The following is an 18,494-nucleotide window of genomic DNA, read 5'->3' as shown; positions in this document are numbered from 1 at the left end:
GAAAAAAGTTCAAGCCAGGCGTGGTGGCTCAAGCCTGTAATCCCAGCACTTTGGGAGGCCGAGAAGGGCGGATCACGAGGTCAGGAAATCGAGACCATCCTGGCTAACACGGTAAAACCGTCTCTACTAAAAAATACAAAAAAAACTAGCTGGGTGAGGTGGCGGGCACCTGTAGTCCCAGCTACTCGGGAGGCTGAGGCAGGAGAATGGCGTAAACCCGGGAGGCGGAGCTTGCAGTGAGCGTGAGCTGAGATCCGGCCACTGCACTCCAGCCTGGGCGACAGAGCGAGACTCCATCTCAAAAAAAAAAAAAAAAAAAAGAAAAAAGTTCAAGTAGGTGTGACAGGGGAACAGGAAGAATCAGGTATATATATCCATGCCTAACCATCAGATATGGAAGTCCTACGTGATTAATAACTTTCAGTGAAAAGCAGATAATGAGCTGTTTAATCCAAAGAAGCCCTACATTTTGCTTATCATAATTAAAAGACACAGAATTTCATCAACATTCAATGCTAAAATGTGATCTAACAGTACATTTAATATAGAAAAAATGGAAATGAGTATTGCCCCCAAAAACTTCATATAAGATCAAAAAACTGGCCGGGCGCGGTGGCTCAAGCCTGTAATCCCAGCACTTTGGGAGGCCGAGACGGGTGGATCACGAGGTCAGAAGATCAAGACCATCCTGCTAACACAGTGAAACCCTGTCTCTACTAAAAAATACAAAAAAAAAAAACTAGCCGGGCGAGGTGGCGGGCGCCTGTAGTCCCAGCTACTCGGGAGGCTGTGGCAGGAGAATGGCGTACACCCAGGAGGCAGAGCTTGCAGTGAGCTGAGATCGCGCCACTGCACTCCAGCCTGGGCGACAGAGCGAGACTCCGTCTCAAAAAAAAAAAAAAAAAGATCAAAATACCACTTTTTTATGTCTTTTGCTTCAAAAATAAATTTCTTAATTTTGCTTTTTCCTTCATAATTAAACACATAATGAGTTCCCAAATGAAGCACTTCTGATACACTTGACAAGTACCTTATTTGTGCTGACTACATTTTTAAGATACCTACTCATTTTATCCCCAGAACCCACACTTTCCTTTCTCCATTTTCCAAAGGAAAATGTTTTATAGAACAAGGATAAAAGGCTATGACATATTACAATACTGGCACACAGAGACTGAAAGCTCCCAAGTAATCCGCTCCATTCACCAAACTGAAATGGTTCCTCCTCCATGCAGCTGAGGGTTGACCCGGCAGGTCCAAGGTCCCTCCCCTTCCTTAAGGAGGGGCTGCTGGCAAGACTTGTCCTTGGCTGGCAACTGGGAAGTTGGCTCTCAGAGTGTCCCCAGTTGACAGTTAACCAGTAAGGGTGGCTTGGTGTGCACAGACCATGCAAATAATAGGTGTTTTTCTTTTTGAGATGAGGTCTCACTCTCTCCCAAGTTAGGATGCAGTGGAATGAACGCGGCCTTGACCTCCCAGGTTTAAGTGGCATTCTCCCACCTCAGCCTTCTGAGTAGCTGGGACCACAGATGCATACCATCAAGCCTGCCTAATTTTTAAATTTCTTGTGAAGATGGGGTCTCACTAGGTTGCCCAAACTGGTCTCCAGGCTCCTGGGCTTAAGTGATCCTCCCAGCTCAGCCTACCAAACTGCTGGGATTACAGGCATGAGCCACCATGCCCAACTCACACTGCAGCCCAGCAAGAAGACAAGAGTACAGGAAGGGGTCAAGGAGGCTGGAGACGGGCCAGGTCACCATGGCATGCCCCACACTGCTGGGTGTAGGAATGCATCATGGGGAGGTGACGACACTTTCGGGGTAGACAGGGAACATGGAATGCCACACAGGGAAAAGCCAACTGCTCCCATATGTGAATTTTAAAGTTAGTTTTAGAAAATAAGTAACAGTTATTAGAGCAAAAGTAAGGATAAAGTAAGGATAAACGAAAATTTTCTGCATTTCTTAAAATAATTTGAGGCCAGGCGCAGTGGCTCATGCCTGTAATCCCAGCACTTTGGGAGGCCAAGGCGGATGGATCACCTGAGGTGAGGAGTTCGAGGCCAGCCTGGCCAACATGTCGAAACTTTGTTTCTACTAAAAAAAAAAAAAAAAAATGGCGTGCGCTTGTAATCTCAGCTACTCGAGAGGATGAGGCAGGAGAATCGCTTGAGCCCGGGAGGTGGAGGTTGGAGTGAGCCAAGATCGCACCACTGCACTCTAGTCTGGGCAACAGAGCAAGACTCTGTCTCAAAAAAAATAGTTTGAGATCTCTACATTTTTGAAACAGCAGATAAAAGCTTTTTTCAGAAGAAGCTTAGTAATTCCCTAAGACGCACACAAATACAAACTGAAAAGAACAAAATAGCTTAGTTAGAAAATTAATACTCACTCTCTCTTTGGACCCAGATGTTTTTACACTAATCACAGGCACCCCTTTGGATTTATCCATTACTACAGTCCGCTCGGTCCCTCGACTTCCTATGGAGAAGACAGGGAAAGTGTAAGTGGAAGACCATGAACACCCAGATGAGAAAAACCCTCCGCAACATGAATCCAGTTTGGGTTGCCAGCTAATGACAGCAGAATAACAAACCCCACCAGGCACAGAAACAAGACAGAATCCTGGGCTCATCAGCTGCCCACCTGACTTTGTGGCTCGAGATCGCTCTGAGGGGCCAGGTTTCTGATCATCTTGGTCCTTACTCTTTTCTCCACTTCCGTCTTCACCCTTCTTAGCATCATCTTTTCTGTCACATTTATCGTCCCTCTTAAGGTTTGCAGATCTATAAAAAACAGACGTGTTAGCTGGGCGTGGTGGCTCATGTCTGTATTCCCAGCACTTTGTGGGGATGAGGCGGGAGGATCACATGAGACCAGGAGTTCCAGACCAGCCTGGCCAACATGGCAAAACCCCGTCTCTACTAAAACTGCAAAAATTAGATGGGTATGGCTATAATCCCATCAAATCAGGAGGCTGAGGCACGAGAATCCGTTGAGCCAGGGAGGCGGAGGTTCAGTAAGCGGAGATCTTCCCACTGCACACCAGCCTGGGCAACAGAGCGAGATTCTGTGTAAAACACCCTGCCCCTTTAATGTAGCCAGGGAGGAGAGGTACCTGTCACTGTTGCTCGACTTCTCCTTTTTCCCGTCACTGTCTCTTTTGTCAGAGGTTTTCTTTCCCACAGGTTCATTTTTGGCCTGAAAACGACAACCAAGTGCAAGTATTACCTCGTTTCCTAATGTGGGCTATATCCTGGGAAGAAAACGGCCACTCACTTTCTCCACGGAGATCATCTTTCCGTGGAGCTCCGTCTTGTGCAGGTGGTTAATGCATTTTGTGGCCTCTTCTGCTGTAGACATCGTGACAAAACCGTAACAGCGAGCTCCAGGACTCCGGGCATTTGTCACAACCTTGGCGCCCACCACCTCAAAGGAAAGCAGGCAAATACGACTCAGACACGAGGCCCACTGAGCGGGGCATGGGGATATGAACAGCCCACAGAGAAGTCTGCTCACTGGGGGTCCAAGAAGTGTTAGACTGGGGACGACAATGCTACTAATGCTTCTGTTTCGCTGTTGTTCCTCCAAGGACCTCTGGCCAGTTCTAATCGCTCGTCTAGTTCCTCAAGGGGACCAGGAGGGCAGTGTAGGGGAACAGACGAAAGGGAAATGAAACAGGGTTCTGCCAGTGTTCCTTTAATATGGTCTAAAACTTGTGAAGAAATGTTCCAAATATACAGTCACGCGACATAGGTGGTAAATTATGAAGTGATGTAATGTGGGCAAAAGAAAAAAAAAAAAAAAAAAACCCTTCGGCACAGACTGATGCAAGGAAAGGTCTGTGTGTGAGCCATGCTCTGGAACTCAGATCCGCCCTACCATTGACTGTAACAAAACTCAGTGACGTGTTTCAGATCCTGTAGACGCATCCTTTCCAGTGTACTTGGTTCTCTCAACCACAGCAGGCGGCAGTTACGGTCGCCCTTTGACGGCAGAAGACACCATGGCTCATGAAAGCCCCGCAGGAGCCAGTGGCCATGGCTGGTAATCATGCTCATCATGCCACATGGAATCCTAGTCCCAGAGGACATTCTCAGAGGGGCCTGGTCCTTGACTTAACCCATATCAGGCCTGCTGCGCTCAAGACACCGTAGTCTCCAGGGCGACACCTCCCCACTGAGCATACCCACCCGCTGGGGCCGCCATGGAGTCAGGAAAGGGGGTCTAGCAGAGGAGACTTGCCGCAGGTGTTGCCAGCCACACACCTTGTATCACTGAGGCCCAGGAAGCCCTTAGTTATGTCTGTAATAATGACATATTTAGTGTTTTTTTTTTTTTGAGATGGAGTCTTGCTCTGTCCCAGGCTAGAGTGCAGTGGTGTGATCTTGGGTCACCGCAACCTCCACCTCCAGGGTTCAAGCTATTATCCTGCCTCAGCATCCTGAGTAGCTGGGATTACAGGCATGCGCCACCACACCCGGCTAATTTTTGTATTTTTAGTAGAGATGGGTTTCAGCATACTGGCCAGGCTGGTCTCGAACTCCTGACCTTGTGATCCACCCACCCCGGCCTCCCAAACTGCTGGAATTACAGGTGTGAGCCACCGCGCCCAGTCTGTTTTATCCTCTTTTAAGTTCTTCGAAGCCAGTATCAGGGAAAACACTTGCTTTTCTGTATTGCAATGTGTTGAACCCTCACTGTGTAACACAAAGGATTGGACTCCTTCCTTTGGCTGTCCCCGAAACTGACTCTGAGAGAGACAAGAAGCCCTGGATGCATGAGGCTGTTTGGGAGGCGGGTCTGGGAAGCATCAGGGAGGAGGGGAGTGAGAAAGCATAGGGAGGAGGGCCAGGCGGCTGTGCTGGGCACTGTGGGTAGGGGGCTGGTGCCATCAGCCCCACCTTCATGGGCTCAGGAAAGGCAGGTGCTATAGACAAGAGGCAGCTAGAATTGCCCCCAGTGGTGAACTGAGGCAGCAACTTTGAGAGCCCCCAGCTGCTGAGGTGAGGTTCAGTCAATGGACGCAACACACCCATGCTCAGGACCCCCATCATCAGACTCCAGGGTCCCTGTTCTGAGTTCCAGCATCATGAACTCTGTTCTAAGAACACTGCTGCCTCCCAGACATGCTGACCAGCACCCCTGCCGGCCAACCCTGGCAGCCCACGTGAGTGCGACGTCCTGAGGACACAGAAATGGATCCACAAGTCATTACAGGGAAGGGGACAAGCTTGGAGAGAAGGGGGGAAATACAGCAGTGATCTGGGCTTTGGAAGCTTCCACATCACTTTCACCTCTATCCATGGAGGGGAGACCCTCCCCAACCATCAGCAAGTATAAGCTCCTAGTATCTCTCAAAGAACTCACTGAGGGGAGAGGACCTGCATGTAAAGGCCACCCAACGCTGGTTTCAAAGTATCTTCTCCAGAAAAGCTCTGGTACTTACCTTCCCATATTTGCTGAAAAGATTCTTCAAATCTGTAGCTCTGGTTGTAGAAGAGAGTCCACTAACCCAGAAATTTCTACCACAACTGCTGCGACCTATTTCAAAAGAAAGTTATAGTAAAAACCCAAATACCCACAAGATCTTGAGTCTTAGAGACAACCTTTACAACCAGACATGGTTTCCACTTTTCCTGAGGCAGTGGCAGCACTAAAAGTCACATGGGGCCATGGGCCTGACCACTGTCCTCACCAAGACCCTCTAGTGCAACACCAGGCCCAGCAGCACTGCCATAGGGCCTATCACAATACTGAGTGGGGCTGTCAGGACCACCTGAGATTTCCTAAGAAAGTTAGCAATTGCGGGCCGGGTGTGGTGGCTCACGTCTGTAATCCCAGCACTTTCAGAGGCCAAGGTGGCGGAATCACGAGGTCAAGAGTTCAAGACCAGCCTGGCCAACATGGTGAAACCCCGTGTCTACTAAAAATACAAAAAATTATCTGGGTGTGGTGGCAAGCGCCAATAATCCCAGCTACTTGGGAGGCTGAGGTGGGAGACTCTCTTGAACCCAGGAGTTGGAGGTTGCAGTGAGCCCAGATCACGCCACTGCACTCCAGCCTGGGCAACAGAACGAGACTCTGTCTCAACAACAACAACAACAACAAAGTGAGCAATCGCTTAATTACAGAAAGTGCAGTGTGCAGTGGCCATGTAGCAAAACAACCAAACTTGGTGTCAACAATGCACTGTTTCTCTTTCCACCTGTAGCTTTGTATCTATCCCATGTTTTCACTCCTGTAGAACACTGATTAAGAAAAAATTTGGCAGGGTAAAATTATTTCTCAGTTAATGAATTTAACGAAGGTTACAGGATGAATGTGCTCCCAACACAAGGATCTGCACCAAATCAGCCTAACTCTTAGGACCTGGTATGCTTCCTACAACCCAGGACCTATAGAGGTAACAGCAGAGGAGGAGAAAGACTGCACAAAAGTCTCAGGAACCACAATCAAATACCCGCCACTGCCCAGGCCATACATGCTCCAAGGGACTGGTGTCGCTGAGGTGACCTACCCTTTTCCTCTTTGGAAAGCCTTTTTGTATCCGAGTCATCTTCGGGAGAACTAGAGACAAAGGACAATGTCACTCCGCAAGGAAGCAGCACGGAGGAAACAAACTCAAAACCATAAAATTCGTGCTGAGGTTGCATACCTACCCGAAATTTAGCTCTGAAAAAATGATACCCCGACAAACTTGTATTGCAAATCTGACCTAACCATAAGATTTCAGACCCACAGGAGTTAATTAATTCTGCTGGGCTAAAGGTAATTAGGAAGAATTAAAGAACACAACCATGACAGGTTGAGAAAAGAAAAAAGATTATGTAATCAGTGTAAAATACACAAAGAGAAACAAAACATTCTTTAGAAGCAAAACTACAATTTCGTCAGTCTGGCTGGCCAATTGCAGAAAAAAACAGCTTATGTGTGTCATTAAATGACCAATGAAAAGGAGATAGCGTCTGGTCTAAAACTGAGAAAAAACAAACCTCATTTTCTGATCAGCGCCCTCACTGGTTGAGGACTCTTTAGGAGCCGGAGGGACTTCATTACAAGCTTCAAAATCAAACTTCCTCCCGTCTTCTTTGCTATCTCTGGCTTCTGGGCTTGCGGCTTCCGTGGCTGCTTCCGCGAGCTCCTCGCTAGAGGCCTCCGCGAGCTCGGAGGCCGCACTACTCTGCTCAACTGCCGGCTCTAGCCCTACAGGCTCACAGTCCGTCCTCTCGCCATCGCCTGGCTGCTCCGCGGGCTCCCTTTTCACTACCGCTAACAGGCTGTCTGCCTTGCTCGACTGAGCGTGTGCTGTTGACTCGCTGGCCAAATCTAAATCACCCTCTTCCGGATGGGCGCTGTCAAATAGGTCCTCTTCCTCCGCAAGCTTTCTGTCTGGCCCCACGCTACTTGTGTCCTGTGCAAATGGCTGCTCCAGCTCGGAACTTTCTTCTTTTACTGGCTCAGATTTACAAGTTTCCCCCAAAATGTCGAGTATTTTCTCATTTTCTACGGATTTAACAGGAATAGAATGGCACAAGGTTTAATTACCAGGGAAATAAAGCAATCACAAATGTGGAACTGGCACGGCTGCCACACTAACACGAAGAGAACTGCTAGCTACACAGAGATTGGAAAACCCGCGGGTACACAAAGTTATACTGGTTATACTACCTGCGCTGCGACCGCCTCTAGGTAAGCCTCTACGCTACACGGAAGAGAAAAGCATCCCAGAGATTTAACCCCCAAAACCTTCTGGCTGATTCTTGACAGTCTTCATTCTGTCGTCGTTTAGATATGACTCTTCCAAATTTAGCTTCCAAAGTCCAAGTTGCTTAACTGAATGTATCACCATTCACTGAACAGCTCAATTTCCAAATTTCTTTGAATTTCTTTTAACAGAACAGTCCAACATGAAAACCAGAATCTCTTCCATCCGTGCTCTGAGATATTTGCAGTCCAGAAAGTGAACAGTGTTTGGAATTCTCATGAAGACACTCCTTCCTCTTCTGGAATCCAGTTATGTCTCAAATTTATGTTTTAAAATGTATCTCCCTACCACTACCTGAGCTGCCTCAATTAAAAACCACAAAATTAAGCTACTGCCCAATATCACAAGATCTGTTTTGTGGGTGCAGAGGTATTAGCTCTCAAGAGAGGCATCCGGAACTCTTTCTATGTATGCTTCAATGCTGTTGACATTCAAAAAAGCATGAGATACTTTCATCTCACCAATACATTTTGTAAAATGAGAAGTGAGCCACTTTCACAGATCTGGTGATATGGCTGGGTTTCCAATCTCTATGATCCTGGTAGGTTTTGGATTGTAAACCTTTAGAACAATGTATACTATAGGAAGGCAACTTTTAAAAAAATCAAAGAATTCAAATTAGAGAAGGTGGAAAACTAGAATGGTTCCAAACCCCCGCTGGTAAGTTTTTCATTTAACAGTACCTGGCTCCAGGGATGGCTCTTCAATTTCCTGCAAGAAAAAACATAAATAAGACTGTGCCAGATGAATGACACCTACAGTTTATTCAAATGAAAACCCAGAATAACTAAAGAGGGAATTTAAAAATACACGGAGGAAAACTCACAAATGCAAGAGGTGGAGAACCTGCTTGTTCTAGGAATGGCTCCACTTCACTCAGCCCACCCTCCGTTCATTCTCCAGGGGCCTGGCACTGGTCTCACTTTGTGGTGAGGCACTCATCACAAGTGTGCCTGACCCTCTAGATTGAACTCTCAAATTCAAGGAGTAGTGTTTTCATTTTTCTACTGTTAGCATCTAGAGGAATGCATGGCACATTAACAGTCACTTTTTCACTCAATGAAGCTATGATAACTCTCTGATATTCAAAAGACTGAGAGAATATGGGCCTAGGTGGTATGACGCCTGCTCTTACTTGGCATGGTGGTGCCAGTGTGAACACCTCTGTAAATACCCTTCCTCCTTCATCTCCTCTTCCAATCAATGTCCCCACCAGGCCAGCTCTAGAAGTCATTCAGACTCTTCCCAGGAAGCGCTGCCCACTCAGGCTGGTGCTATCCTTGCCTATTGTGGCATCTGGCTGTACTACCCCCATTCCATCTCTCTGCATCTTGTGTCCACAGTAAGCACATGTCCCTCTGTGGCCTTCAGCCTTCAGCCAATGAATCCCTATGCCACCTCCCTCCCTGACAAGTCCAGTCCTCCCCTGCCCCATCCAGCCAAGTCATCCACATCCCTCAGTATCCAGCTCAGTGGCATCTCCTTTCAGGAAGGCTTTCCCTATTTCCCTCTAACCCAACTCCAGCTATGCCCACTAAGCAAAGGAGTTTTTCCCACATGATGTGATCCCCCAGCCTTTATGTTTCCTGTGCACACAAGGTACACTCCTCTGGAATTCCAGTTAACACTGATGAGCACTGATTAGGTTCCAGGCACAAATATAAGCACCTTACATACACACAGACTCGTCATTGGTCACAGGAGGTCGGTCCTAATGGTAGCACTCTTCTTTTTACAGAGTAATAGACTGTGACCAGACAGACTAACTTGCCCAAGGACACACAGCAGGTGGGAAGCAGAGACAGACTCTGAGCAAAGGCCATATGAGTGTGAGTCTGCACTGTTAACCATCAGGCCAGGCCCTACGAGCATGGGGAGCATCCTTCGTTCTCATTCATCTGCGTAATGCTGGTAGTTAATGCCACATCTGACACATCACAGGGGCTTCACATATACCCAATAAATAGATGTGACTGAATTAGAACTTCCCCTGGGAACTGCCCTGCCATTCCAGGATGCTCTGTGAAACTGTACACTTTCCTCATGGTTTCACGTATTTTTAATCAGTATTTTCCCCACGTACCCTACCCCATGCTGGGAATTCAGACCATACGACTGAAGCAAATGATCAATGTTGGCAGAATAATTCTCTCTCATTTTCTCTAAAGAGAAGCAAATACATTCCTATTTGTTTAGGAGAGCTGTAGGTTTCCCATTTTAATATAGGAGACTGTGACCAAGAAAGACCCACGGGAAAAAGTGACAAGATCTGGCTCCTCCTCTCCTTTCTGAGTCGGGAATGGCTGTGTCAATTCGCAGGTGGAGAGACAGCAGCTCTAAAAGCGAACTGGGTTTCACCACGTTTTCTTGAGATTTGCGCCCTCCTCAAGGCTGGAGCTCTGGCTTTCCAATATCTCCCTTGCCCTTGCTTGGCAGAAGCAAATGGAGATCTTTTCCAAAAGGTGATTTCTAATTACAATAACATAGATGACATTTAAAAAGAAGAGGCGGGGGAAAAAAAAGGCCAGGCAAAACCTAGCTCAATCTTCATTTCTCCACAAAAAGTTCTCCTAAGAATTAGACAGCTACCTAAGTGTGTTCTAACAACTTATATCTATGTAGGCTGGGGAAAAAAAGAAACTCAAGACCCACAAATATAAAAATCATACCTAGAAATTCTCAACTCATCTGTTCTCATCTAAGATTTAATATTTACATAGATGCTATTGAAACAGGTAGGATCATACAGTCATTAAAAGAAATCTGGGCAATTTCAGAAAAAAAAAAAAACTTCCCAAAGACAAGACCAGAACCCCTGAGACCCCACCTTCCCCAGCAGGGCTCTGTCAACCCTCAATCCCCATCTGGGCCCTATTCATCTTTCCCAGGCAGCCATTCCCTCTTGCTGTCTCATCAGATTGTCTTTCTGCAGGGGATGCCACCCAGAGTAGATGAGACAGGCTGCCTTTCACCTCCAGCAATGAAATTAACAAGAATGCCACAAAACACGTCTTTTATCACTGCTGGTAAGCCACAGCGCTTGGAGGCCACTCGTCGAAGCCTAGAGTTAAGTCCCTGGCAATGTGTACATTATATTTGGAGGAAAGCAGAAAGCAAACACCCGCTAACAATCCTGACAAAGGAAACAACCTTTGTGGTGATGATTAGCCGGAATTGGCGTATGGTGCCTGAAATGGTTTCCAGAAATTGTGGTCTGACCTTTCATTCTAAAATTACTGAGACATACAACAGTTTACCTGTAATATAGTGAAGTCAGACGATGAAGTATCTAAATTGTTTATAGTTTCTTTGTCCTCTATCTGTAAAATAAATGGAGAAAATACAGTTCATCACACCAGCAATAACGTAACATAATGGTACATCTGTACAATGAAAAGTGAACAGCTATGAAAATAATTTACAACAAAATTTTAAACCCAGGGCAGAAATCAAAACACCATTATAGTATAATTGTAGCTAAAGAAATGTTGTATGTAAATGTCCACCTGCACATAGACTATGAAATCTACTAATACTAATGGTATCTGTGTAGGTTTTAAAGATGCAAACCAAAGAAAAAAGTCTAAATCAAGCAGAAAAGAGATGAAAATGAGTGCATACTCTCTCTACGTGGATCTGAGCACAGGGTGCGGGCTGTTCTTCCAGGAGCAATGGCTAGAGTCCTGCTGAAGTGGAGCCTTCAGCCACCGCTGCTCCCCCAACCTGGATGCTGATGATATGGGGCCTGCTGCCCCTGGGGTAGGTACCTCCCTCAGTGGAACAGTATCTCTCAGCATGAGGGTGGGGATAGGAGCTCGGGACTGGCAATGGCCTATGCCCTACTTGCAGGGGAAGAATAGCTTTTACTCTAAGAAGCAGGCTCTGCCCAATAAGGCAAAGGATTCCCCAAACAAAGAAAGGGGGTTCAGGTAATTTGTGACTGAAACCAATTTTGGCCATCTGCTCTAAAGCCATGAAGTTTGAGATATACTTAGGGGGAGACTTTTTCAGATATTTTATAATCAGCATGTTCTTTTTATCACTTTTACTTCACTAGGAAAGACATACACATGATCAAAAGATGCAAAAGGTACACAAGCCCATTCACTGAAAACCACTCTCCACTACTCTTTTCTTCCTGCCATGCAGCTGTCATCACATATGCTACACATGTGTTTAAGCGCCAAAGACCATCTCCCCTCTGACATCTGCACGCGGGCCAGCACATCATTCTGAACCCTCCCCAAGCGTCACTTCTCTTTTGGAGATATTTGAGTTCACACAGATGTGCTTAGTTCATTTTGATGGTTACACAGCAGTAAGAACTCTATTTGTGGTGGTACATTTCATAATTAACTATATGGTGCTTTTTAGACGCTGGGCATTGCACTAGGCCAGGGAAACAGTTTGTTGGAGCTGCATCGTAAATTCTTCAGGAACTACAGAACAGATGAGTCAAGACTCTCTGACACTAAAGCACAAAAGCAGCCATAGACAACAGTATCAATAGGTGTGGTTGTGTTCTCAGAAAACTTCATTTACACGATGAGACCCTGTCTTGAAAAAAAGCAAAACAAAAACAAAACCCAAAACAAAAACAAAACAAAACAAAAAAACCCCAAGTGACAGCCAACTTGACGACTTCTGCTTTAAGTGTATGATAAACATCCATCCATTGAATCCTCTGAAAACCTCTTGCAAGGGAGGAGCAGAGGTTAAGGAGTTTGTCCAGGGACACACAGAAATTGATCCATCTCCAAAAATCTATCTCATCTGAACTTTTTTTTTTTTTTTTTTAAACAGTCTCACTCTGCCACCCAGGCTGGAATACAGTGGCATAATCCTGGCTCACTTCAACCTCCGCCTCCCTGGTTCAAATGATTCTCCTGCCTCAGCCTCCTGAGTAGCTGGGATTACAGGCGTGAGCCACCGTGCCCAGCCAAGCCACTGCACCTGGCCTCAACTCTTAAAACTATACTGCTTCCAGGCATTTAGGATGTTTCCAGCTTTTGTTACAAAATGTATTATTTTCTACTTAGGAGGGAAAAAAACAGCCTTAAGATGCAGCCATTTAGGAAGGGCGAGTAACTCCTGCTGCTGTGCAAGTGTTTCTGCTACTCCTTTTTAGAAGCTGGTGAATGGGACTCACCAAAAATTGCACACCCTATTTGTATCAGAATAACTGTCAGCCACTTCTCAGACTCCAATCCTCCATTATTTAAATATGACAATCTGCTACCTCTAAGGATACCTGGAATCAGTTCCAAGAGGAAATGTAAAAGCATTCTGAGGAAATGCAGAAGTGGACTGACTGGCATACAACAAGGCTTCCGTCCCCCAAGACTGCTTCAGAAGTGCTCACTGTGGAAGACCTGAGGACCAGGACAAGAACAGGGCCCCCCACCAGTCAACACATAAAGGGCTCCACAGAGACACTCCACGGCTTCTCATATGCATCACCTTTTCTGTCTGACAAATATTAATCATCAGGTAAATGAAATTAGTATCAATAATGGCACCAAGACAATGTCATACGTGAGTTAAGTACATGGCCGCTGGAATTAGCCTGATCTTAGTTCTTATTCTGTTACGAGCTGTGTGTCATCTGGAGATTTTTTAGTCCTTGCCTTCCCAATTTCCTCAACTGAAAATGGGGACAACAGTACCTCATGTTGCTATTAGAAGAATTAAAAGGCACAAGCTGGGCTTGGTGGCTCATGCCTATAATCTCAGCACTTTGGGAGTCTGAGGCAGGCGGATCACCTGAGGTCAAGAGTTCAAGACCAGCCTGGCCAACATGGTGAAAAGAGTCTCTACTAAAAACAAAAGAAAATTAGTCGGGCTTGGTGGTGGGCGCCTATAATCCCAGCTACTCACTCGGGAGGTGAATCACTTGAACCCAGGGAGCGGAAGTTGCAGTGAGCGGAGATCGCGCCACTGTACTCCACCCTGGGCAACAAGAGCAAAACTCTGTCAAAAAAAAAAGAAAGAAAGAAAGAGAAAAAGAGAAAGAGAGAGAGAGAGAAAGAGAGAAAGAAAGAGCGTAATGCCAATGCCTGGCAGGTAGTATTCAGGAAATATTACCCACTATAATCTTACTATCCATCTGATATGTTTTTAACAGGAAAAAAGCTTAGGTTTAAAAACAATATCAAGGTTAATATTAGAGGTTAACTCTTAAGATAGGTATCAATTGGTGGTGGTTGTTCTTTTTTTTTTTTTTTTAAAGCAAGAAATAGGCTTCTGTCAGACTCTGCCACCCAGGCTGGAGTTCAACTGCTCTCAATCATAGCTTAGTACAGCCTTGAACCCCTGGGCTGCTCCTTCTGCCTCAGTTTTCTGAGTCACTGAATTACAGGAGTGCATCAAGGCACCCAGCTCAACAACTGCTTCTTAACAGGAAAACACCAACTTCTAACCTCTTCCTATTTCAGTGTTTTCAAGGTACCTAGGCCATTACACCACAGATCAAGTCCTGCAACAGGAAGGGTATGAATGGTTGTCCTCAAAACGTCTCATACTGTATGCCGCAAATGGATGGCAAGTACGTGTGTATGTTGTAAGACATTACTCTTCAACAAAACAAATTGGTTCAGAATCATCTGAACCAACTGACCCTTATTCTACTGAACTGGCATTACAGAACAACTTACTTCCCAATATGAAATGGATCATCTCTTTTTAATTGTGGAACTGATACATTCAGGGTACATTCTAGAGACACTGCCGGTTACCTACAGCATGTTCCTGAAGCTGCTCCGGAAGCTCTTTCATTTCCCCCTCGACTAGCTCTCTACTATCCGACAGGGACTCCTGGAGGTTATCAGCATCATCGTCTTCGACACAATCTGCAACGCTTCCATTATCAATCTCTGCTTCATCCAATACACTGATATCCATGATGTCGATGTCCTGCAAGTTCTCCAGACTGGTCTCAACATCCTCCTGTGACACAACCAGACCGAACCATCATGTGACTGCCACTGGTCCATCTACCACGCTACTCACTCGCAAGGCTGCACATACCTGTCCATCCCCAGAGTTTTCCTCCAGCCCGTTATCTTCCACACCCTCTTCTTCTGGTTTGCGCCCTGAAGACAGAATCATTTACAGCATGAGATCAAATGATACGCACTTTACAGAAGCAACAATGCCCTGAGCACTACACAAGCGGTCACTTTATAAACATCTGAGACACTTTGCTACTTAGGGATACTTCCTAATCCAGGAATGAGGCCATTCTGGACAAGACAGCCCTGCCCCACCCCCAAGCAGAAGAGGTTCTGTTCTTGTCTGAGCTGTGGAAGTGCAGAAAACAGGTTCCTAGTAAGGTTGAACAGGATCAGACCTGTCCTCAGCTCTGCCCTTCTTCCCATCTCAAGTGTCCCTGTTTGAGGGAAAAAGCATTTGTTGCAAGTGTGCTGCCTTTTAGTTAAGGAACATGTTTTCCCACAGAAACTGCGCATGCCCGAGTATGCACATCTTTAATACTTAAAAAGAAAAAAGAAAGGCCAGGTGCGGTGGCTCATGCTGCTAATCCCAGCACTTTGGGAGGCCATGGCGGGCAGATCACCTGAGGTCCGGAGTTCGAGACAAGTCTGGAAAACATGGTGAAACCCCACCTCTACTAAAAATACAAAAAATTAGCTGGGCGTGGTGGCAAGCGCCTGTAATCACAGCTACTTGGGAGGCGGAGGTTGCACTGAGCCGAGACTGTCCCATCGCACTCCAGCCTGGGGAACAAGAGCGAAACTCCGTCTTAAAAAAAAGAGAGAAAAACAAAAAACCCACATACTATCAAGATACTCCAGAGGGGCTGGGAGCAGCGGCTCATGTCTGTAATTCCAGCACTTTGGGAGGCTGAGACAGGTGGATCACTTGAGGTCAGGAGTTTGAGACCAGCCTGGCCAACATGACGAAACCCTATCTCAACTAAAAATATAAAAAACTAGCTGGTTGTGGTGGCAGATGCCAGTAATCACAGCTACTCGGGAGGCGGAGGCAGGAGAATCACTTGAACTCTGGAGGTTTAGGCTGCAGTGAGCCGATATCGCGCCACTGCACTCTGGCCTGGGTGACAGAGGAAGACTCTGTCTCAAACCAAACAAAACAAAAAGAAAAAAAGAAAAATTGCAGAGGAAAGTTTTTTAAACTTATCCATCAACAGTGAATTAAAAAGTGCCAATCTCGTGCGCCTGCAGTCCCAGCTACTCGGGAGGCTGAGGCAGGAGAACTGCTTGAACCCCGGAGGCGGAGGCTACGGTAAGCCGAGATCACGCCATTGCACGCCAGCCTGGGCAACAGGGCGTGACTCTGTCTCAAAAGAAAAAAAAAAAAGAAATGCCAATCTTTCTTGAATCTGTTAAAAATTTGCTGTTTTTCTTCATCTTTGCCAATATGCTAGGTAAGAAAAGGAATACTGTTTTAACACAAATTTATCTCCTGACTACTCAAACTGCTTTGAGTCATTTGCTTTTTGTTGTTGATTACCTGTACTTTTCTTTTTTTTTTTTTTTTGAGACGGAGTCTGGCTCTGTCGCCCAGGCTGGAGTGCTGTGGCCGGATCTCAGCTCACTGCAAGCTCCGCCTCCCGGGTTTACGCCATTCTCCTGCCTCAGCCTCCGGAGTAGCTGGGACTACAGGAGCCCGCCACCTCGCCCGGCTAGTTTTTTTGTATTTTTTTTTTCAGTAGAGACGGGGTTTCACCGTGTTAGCCAGGATGGTCTCGATCTCCCGACCTCGTGATCCGCCCGTCTCGGCCTCCCAAAGTGCTGGGATTACAAGCTTGAGCCACCGCGCCCGGCCGATTACCTGTACTTTTCTAAAAATTTCTGATTTACACCCCCAACCCCACTATTTAAAAACTTCAGCTCTGGCCAGGCATGGTGACTCACGCCTGTAATCCCAGAACTTTGGGAGGCCGAGGTGGGCAGATCACGAGGTCAGGAGTTCAAGACCAGTCTGACCAACATGGTGAAACCCCGTCTTTACAAAAAAATACAAAAATTAGCCAGGCCTGGTGGTGCACGCCTGTAATCCCAGCCACTCGGGAGGCTGAGGTAATCCCTTGAACTGGGAGGTGGAGGTTGCAGTGAGCTGAGATCACACCAATGCACTCCAGCAGGAATAAGAGTGAGGCTCCCTCTTAAAAAAAAAACTTCGGCTCTATCCCCCCATCATTTGAAGTTTATATATCATATGTACAAAACATATTTTCCCAGTTCTTTACCAGTCTTTCAATTTTGTTTACAGGTTTTGAGTACACTTCACTGTTTTTTGTTTTGTTTTTTTTGGGGGGGGGATGGAGTCTAGCTCTGTCATCCAGGCTGGAGTGCAGTGGTGTGATTTCAGCTCACTGCAACCTCTGCCTCCTGGGTTCAAGCAATTCTCCCGCCTCAGCCTCCTGAGTAGCTGGGATTACAGGCACCTGCCACTAGACCCAGTTAATTTTTGTATTTTTAGTAGAGAAGGGGTTTCGCCATGTTGGCCAGGCTGGTCTCAAACTCCTGACCTCAGGTGATCCACCCGCCTCAGTCTTCCAAAGTGCTGGGATTACCCTCGTGAGCCACTGCACCTGGCCCATTTCACTCTTATGTGGCCACAGTTTTTAAAATGTAAATGGTTTGGCTGGGCGCGGTGGCTCACGCCTGTAATCCCAGCATTTTGGGAGGCTGAGGCGGGTGGATCACCAGGGCAGGAGATAGAGACCATCCTGGCTAACATGGTGAAACCCCGTCTCTACTAAAATTCCAAAAAAAAAAAAAAAAAAAAAAAAAAAAAAGGGCCGGAAAGGGGGGGGGGCCCCTGCGGCCCAAGAGGGGGGACGAGGGAAAAAGGGGGGGACCTGGGAGGCGGAGCTTGCAGTGAGCCGAGATTGCACCACTGCACTCCAGCCTGGGCGACAGAGCAAGACCCCCGTCAAAATTGGGGGAAAAAAATAGTAAATGGTTTATACCTTCATGCTTGGATGTCCTCTTCCACACTGAAGGCTAAATAATATACCTGTATTTAGTTCTTTTGAGGTTTTAAACATTTATTCTCTCAGTTTCATGTTGAGTGAGACTATTCTCCCAATAGTTGTCCCATTTGGAAACTGATTTCCCAGCACCACTGACTAAATAGTACTTGACCCCGACACCAATTTGAAATGTTGGCTTCCTCAATATTATATTTATATTTATGTCTGGGATTACTTGTTTCCATTCTCTTCCACTGATGTTATTCTTGTTCTAGTTTTAGATATGTGGCATTACCATGTTTTTCTAAACAGAAGATACTTGCCGGGCGTGGTGGCTCATGTCTATAATCCCACCACTCTGGGAGGCCGAGGTGGGTGGATCACCTGAGGTCAAGAGAAGAGTTTGAGATCATCCTGGCCAACATGGCAAAACCCCGTCTCTACTAAAAATACAAAAAATTAGCCGGGCGTGGTGGCAGACACCTCTAATCCCAGCTTGAGCTGAGGCGGAGAATCGCTTGAACCTGGGAGGTGGAGATTGCAATGAGGTGAGAACACACTATTGCACTCCAGCCTGGGCGACAGAGCAAGACAGACTGTCTTTAAAAAAAAAAAAGGAATAAAGAAAAAAGAAAAAGAAAAGACTAAGATTAACTATAAGAAAAAGAAACTAAAGACGATTGGAAGGTATGGCTTAACTCCAGGTTTTTCTTCAAGAGTTTAGTAATTTTTTTTTTTTTTTTTTTTTTTTTGAGACGGAGTCTGGCTC

The 18,494-nt window shown here is 46.2% G+C and overlaps 1 protein-coding gene across 1 annotated transcript in view; it reads right to left on the bottom strand.

Annotated features, from left to right (window-relative positions):
* Window positions 1–18,494, bottom strand: part of SAFB (scaffold attachment factor B) — a 55,350-nt gene that overhangs the window by 17,051 nt on the left and 19,805 nt on the right. Inside the window, 11 exon segments of the mRNA XM_025369127.1 lie at window positions 2,392–2,480; window positions 2,646–2,785; window positions 3,118–3,200; window positions 3,279–3,428; window positions 5,449–5,543; window positions 6,520–6,569; window positions 6,995–7,505; window positions 8,451–8,478; window positions 11,025–11,087; window positions 14,506–14,712; window positions 14,794–14,858. Of these exon segments, the coding sequence (XP_025224912.1) occupies window positions 2,392–2,480; window positions 2,646–2,785; window positions 3,118–3,200; window positions 3,279–3,428; window positions 5,449–5,543; window positions 6,520–6,569; window positions 6,995–7,505; window positions 8,451–8,478; window positions 11,025–11,087; window positions 14,506–14,712; window positions 14,794–14,858 (1,481 nt within the window).

Source organism: Theropithecus gelada, chromosome 19 (genome assembly GCF_003255815.1).
Source record: "Theropithecus gelada isolate Dixy chromosome 19, Tgel_1.0, whole genome shotgun sequence".
NCBI classification, from domain to species: Eukaryota; Metazoa; Chordata; class Mammalia; order Primates; family Cercopithecidae; genus Theropithecus; species Theropithecus gelada.
This window is presented reverse-complemented; position numbering and strand designations above follow the sequence as displayed.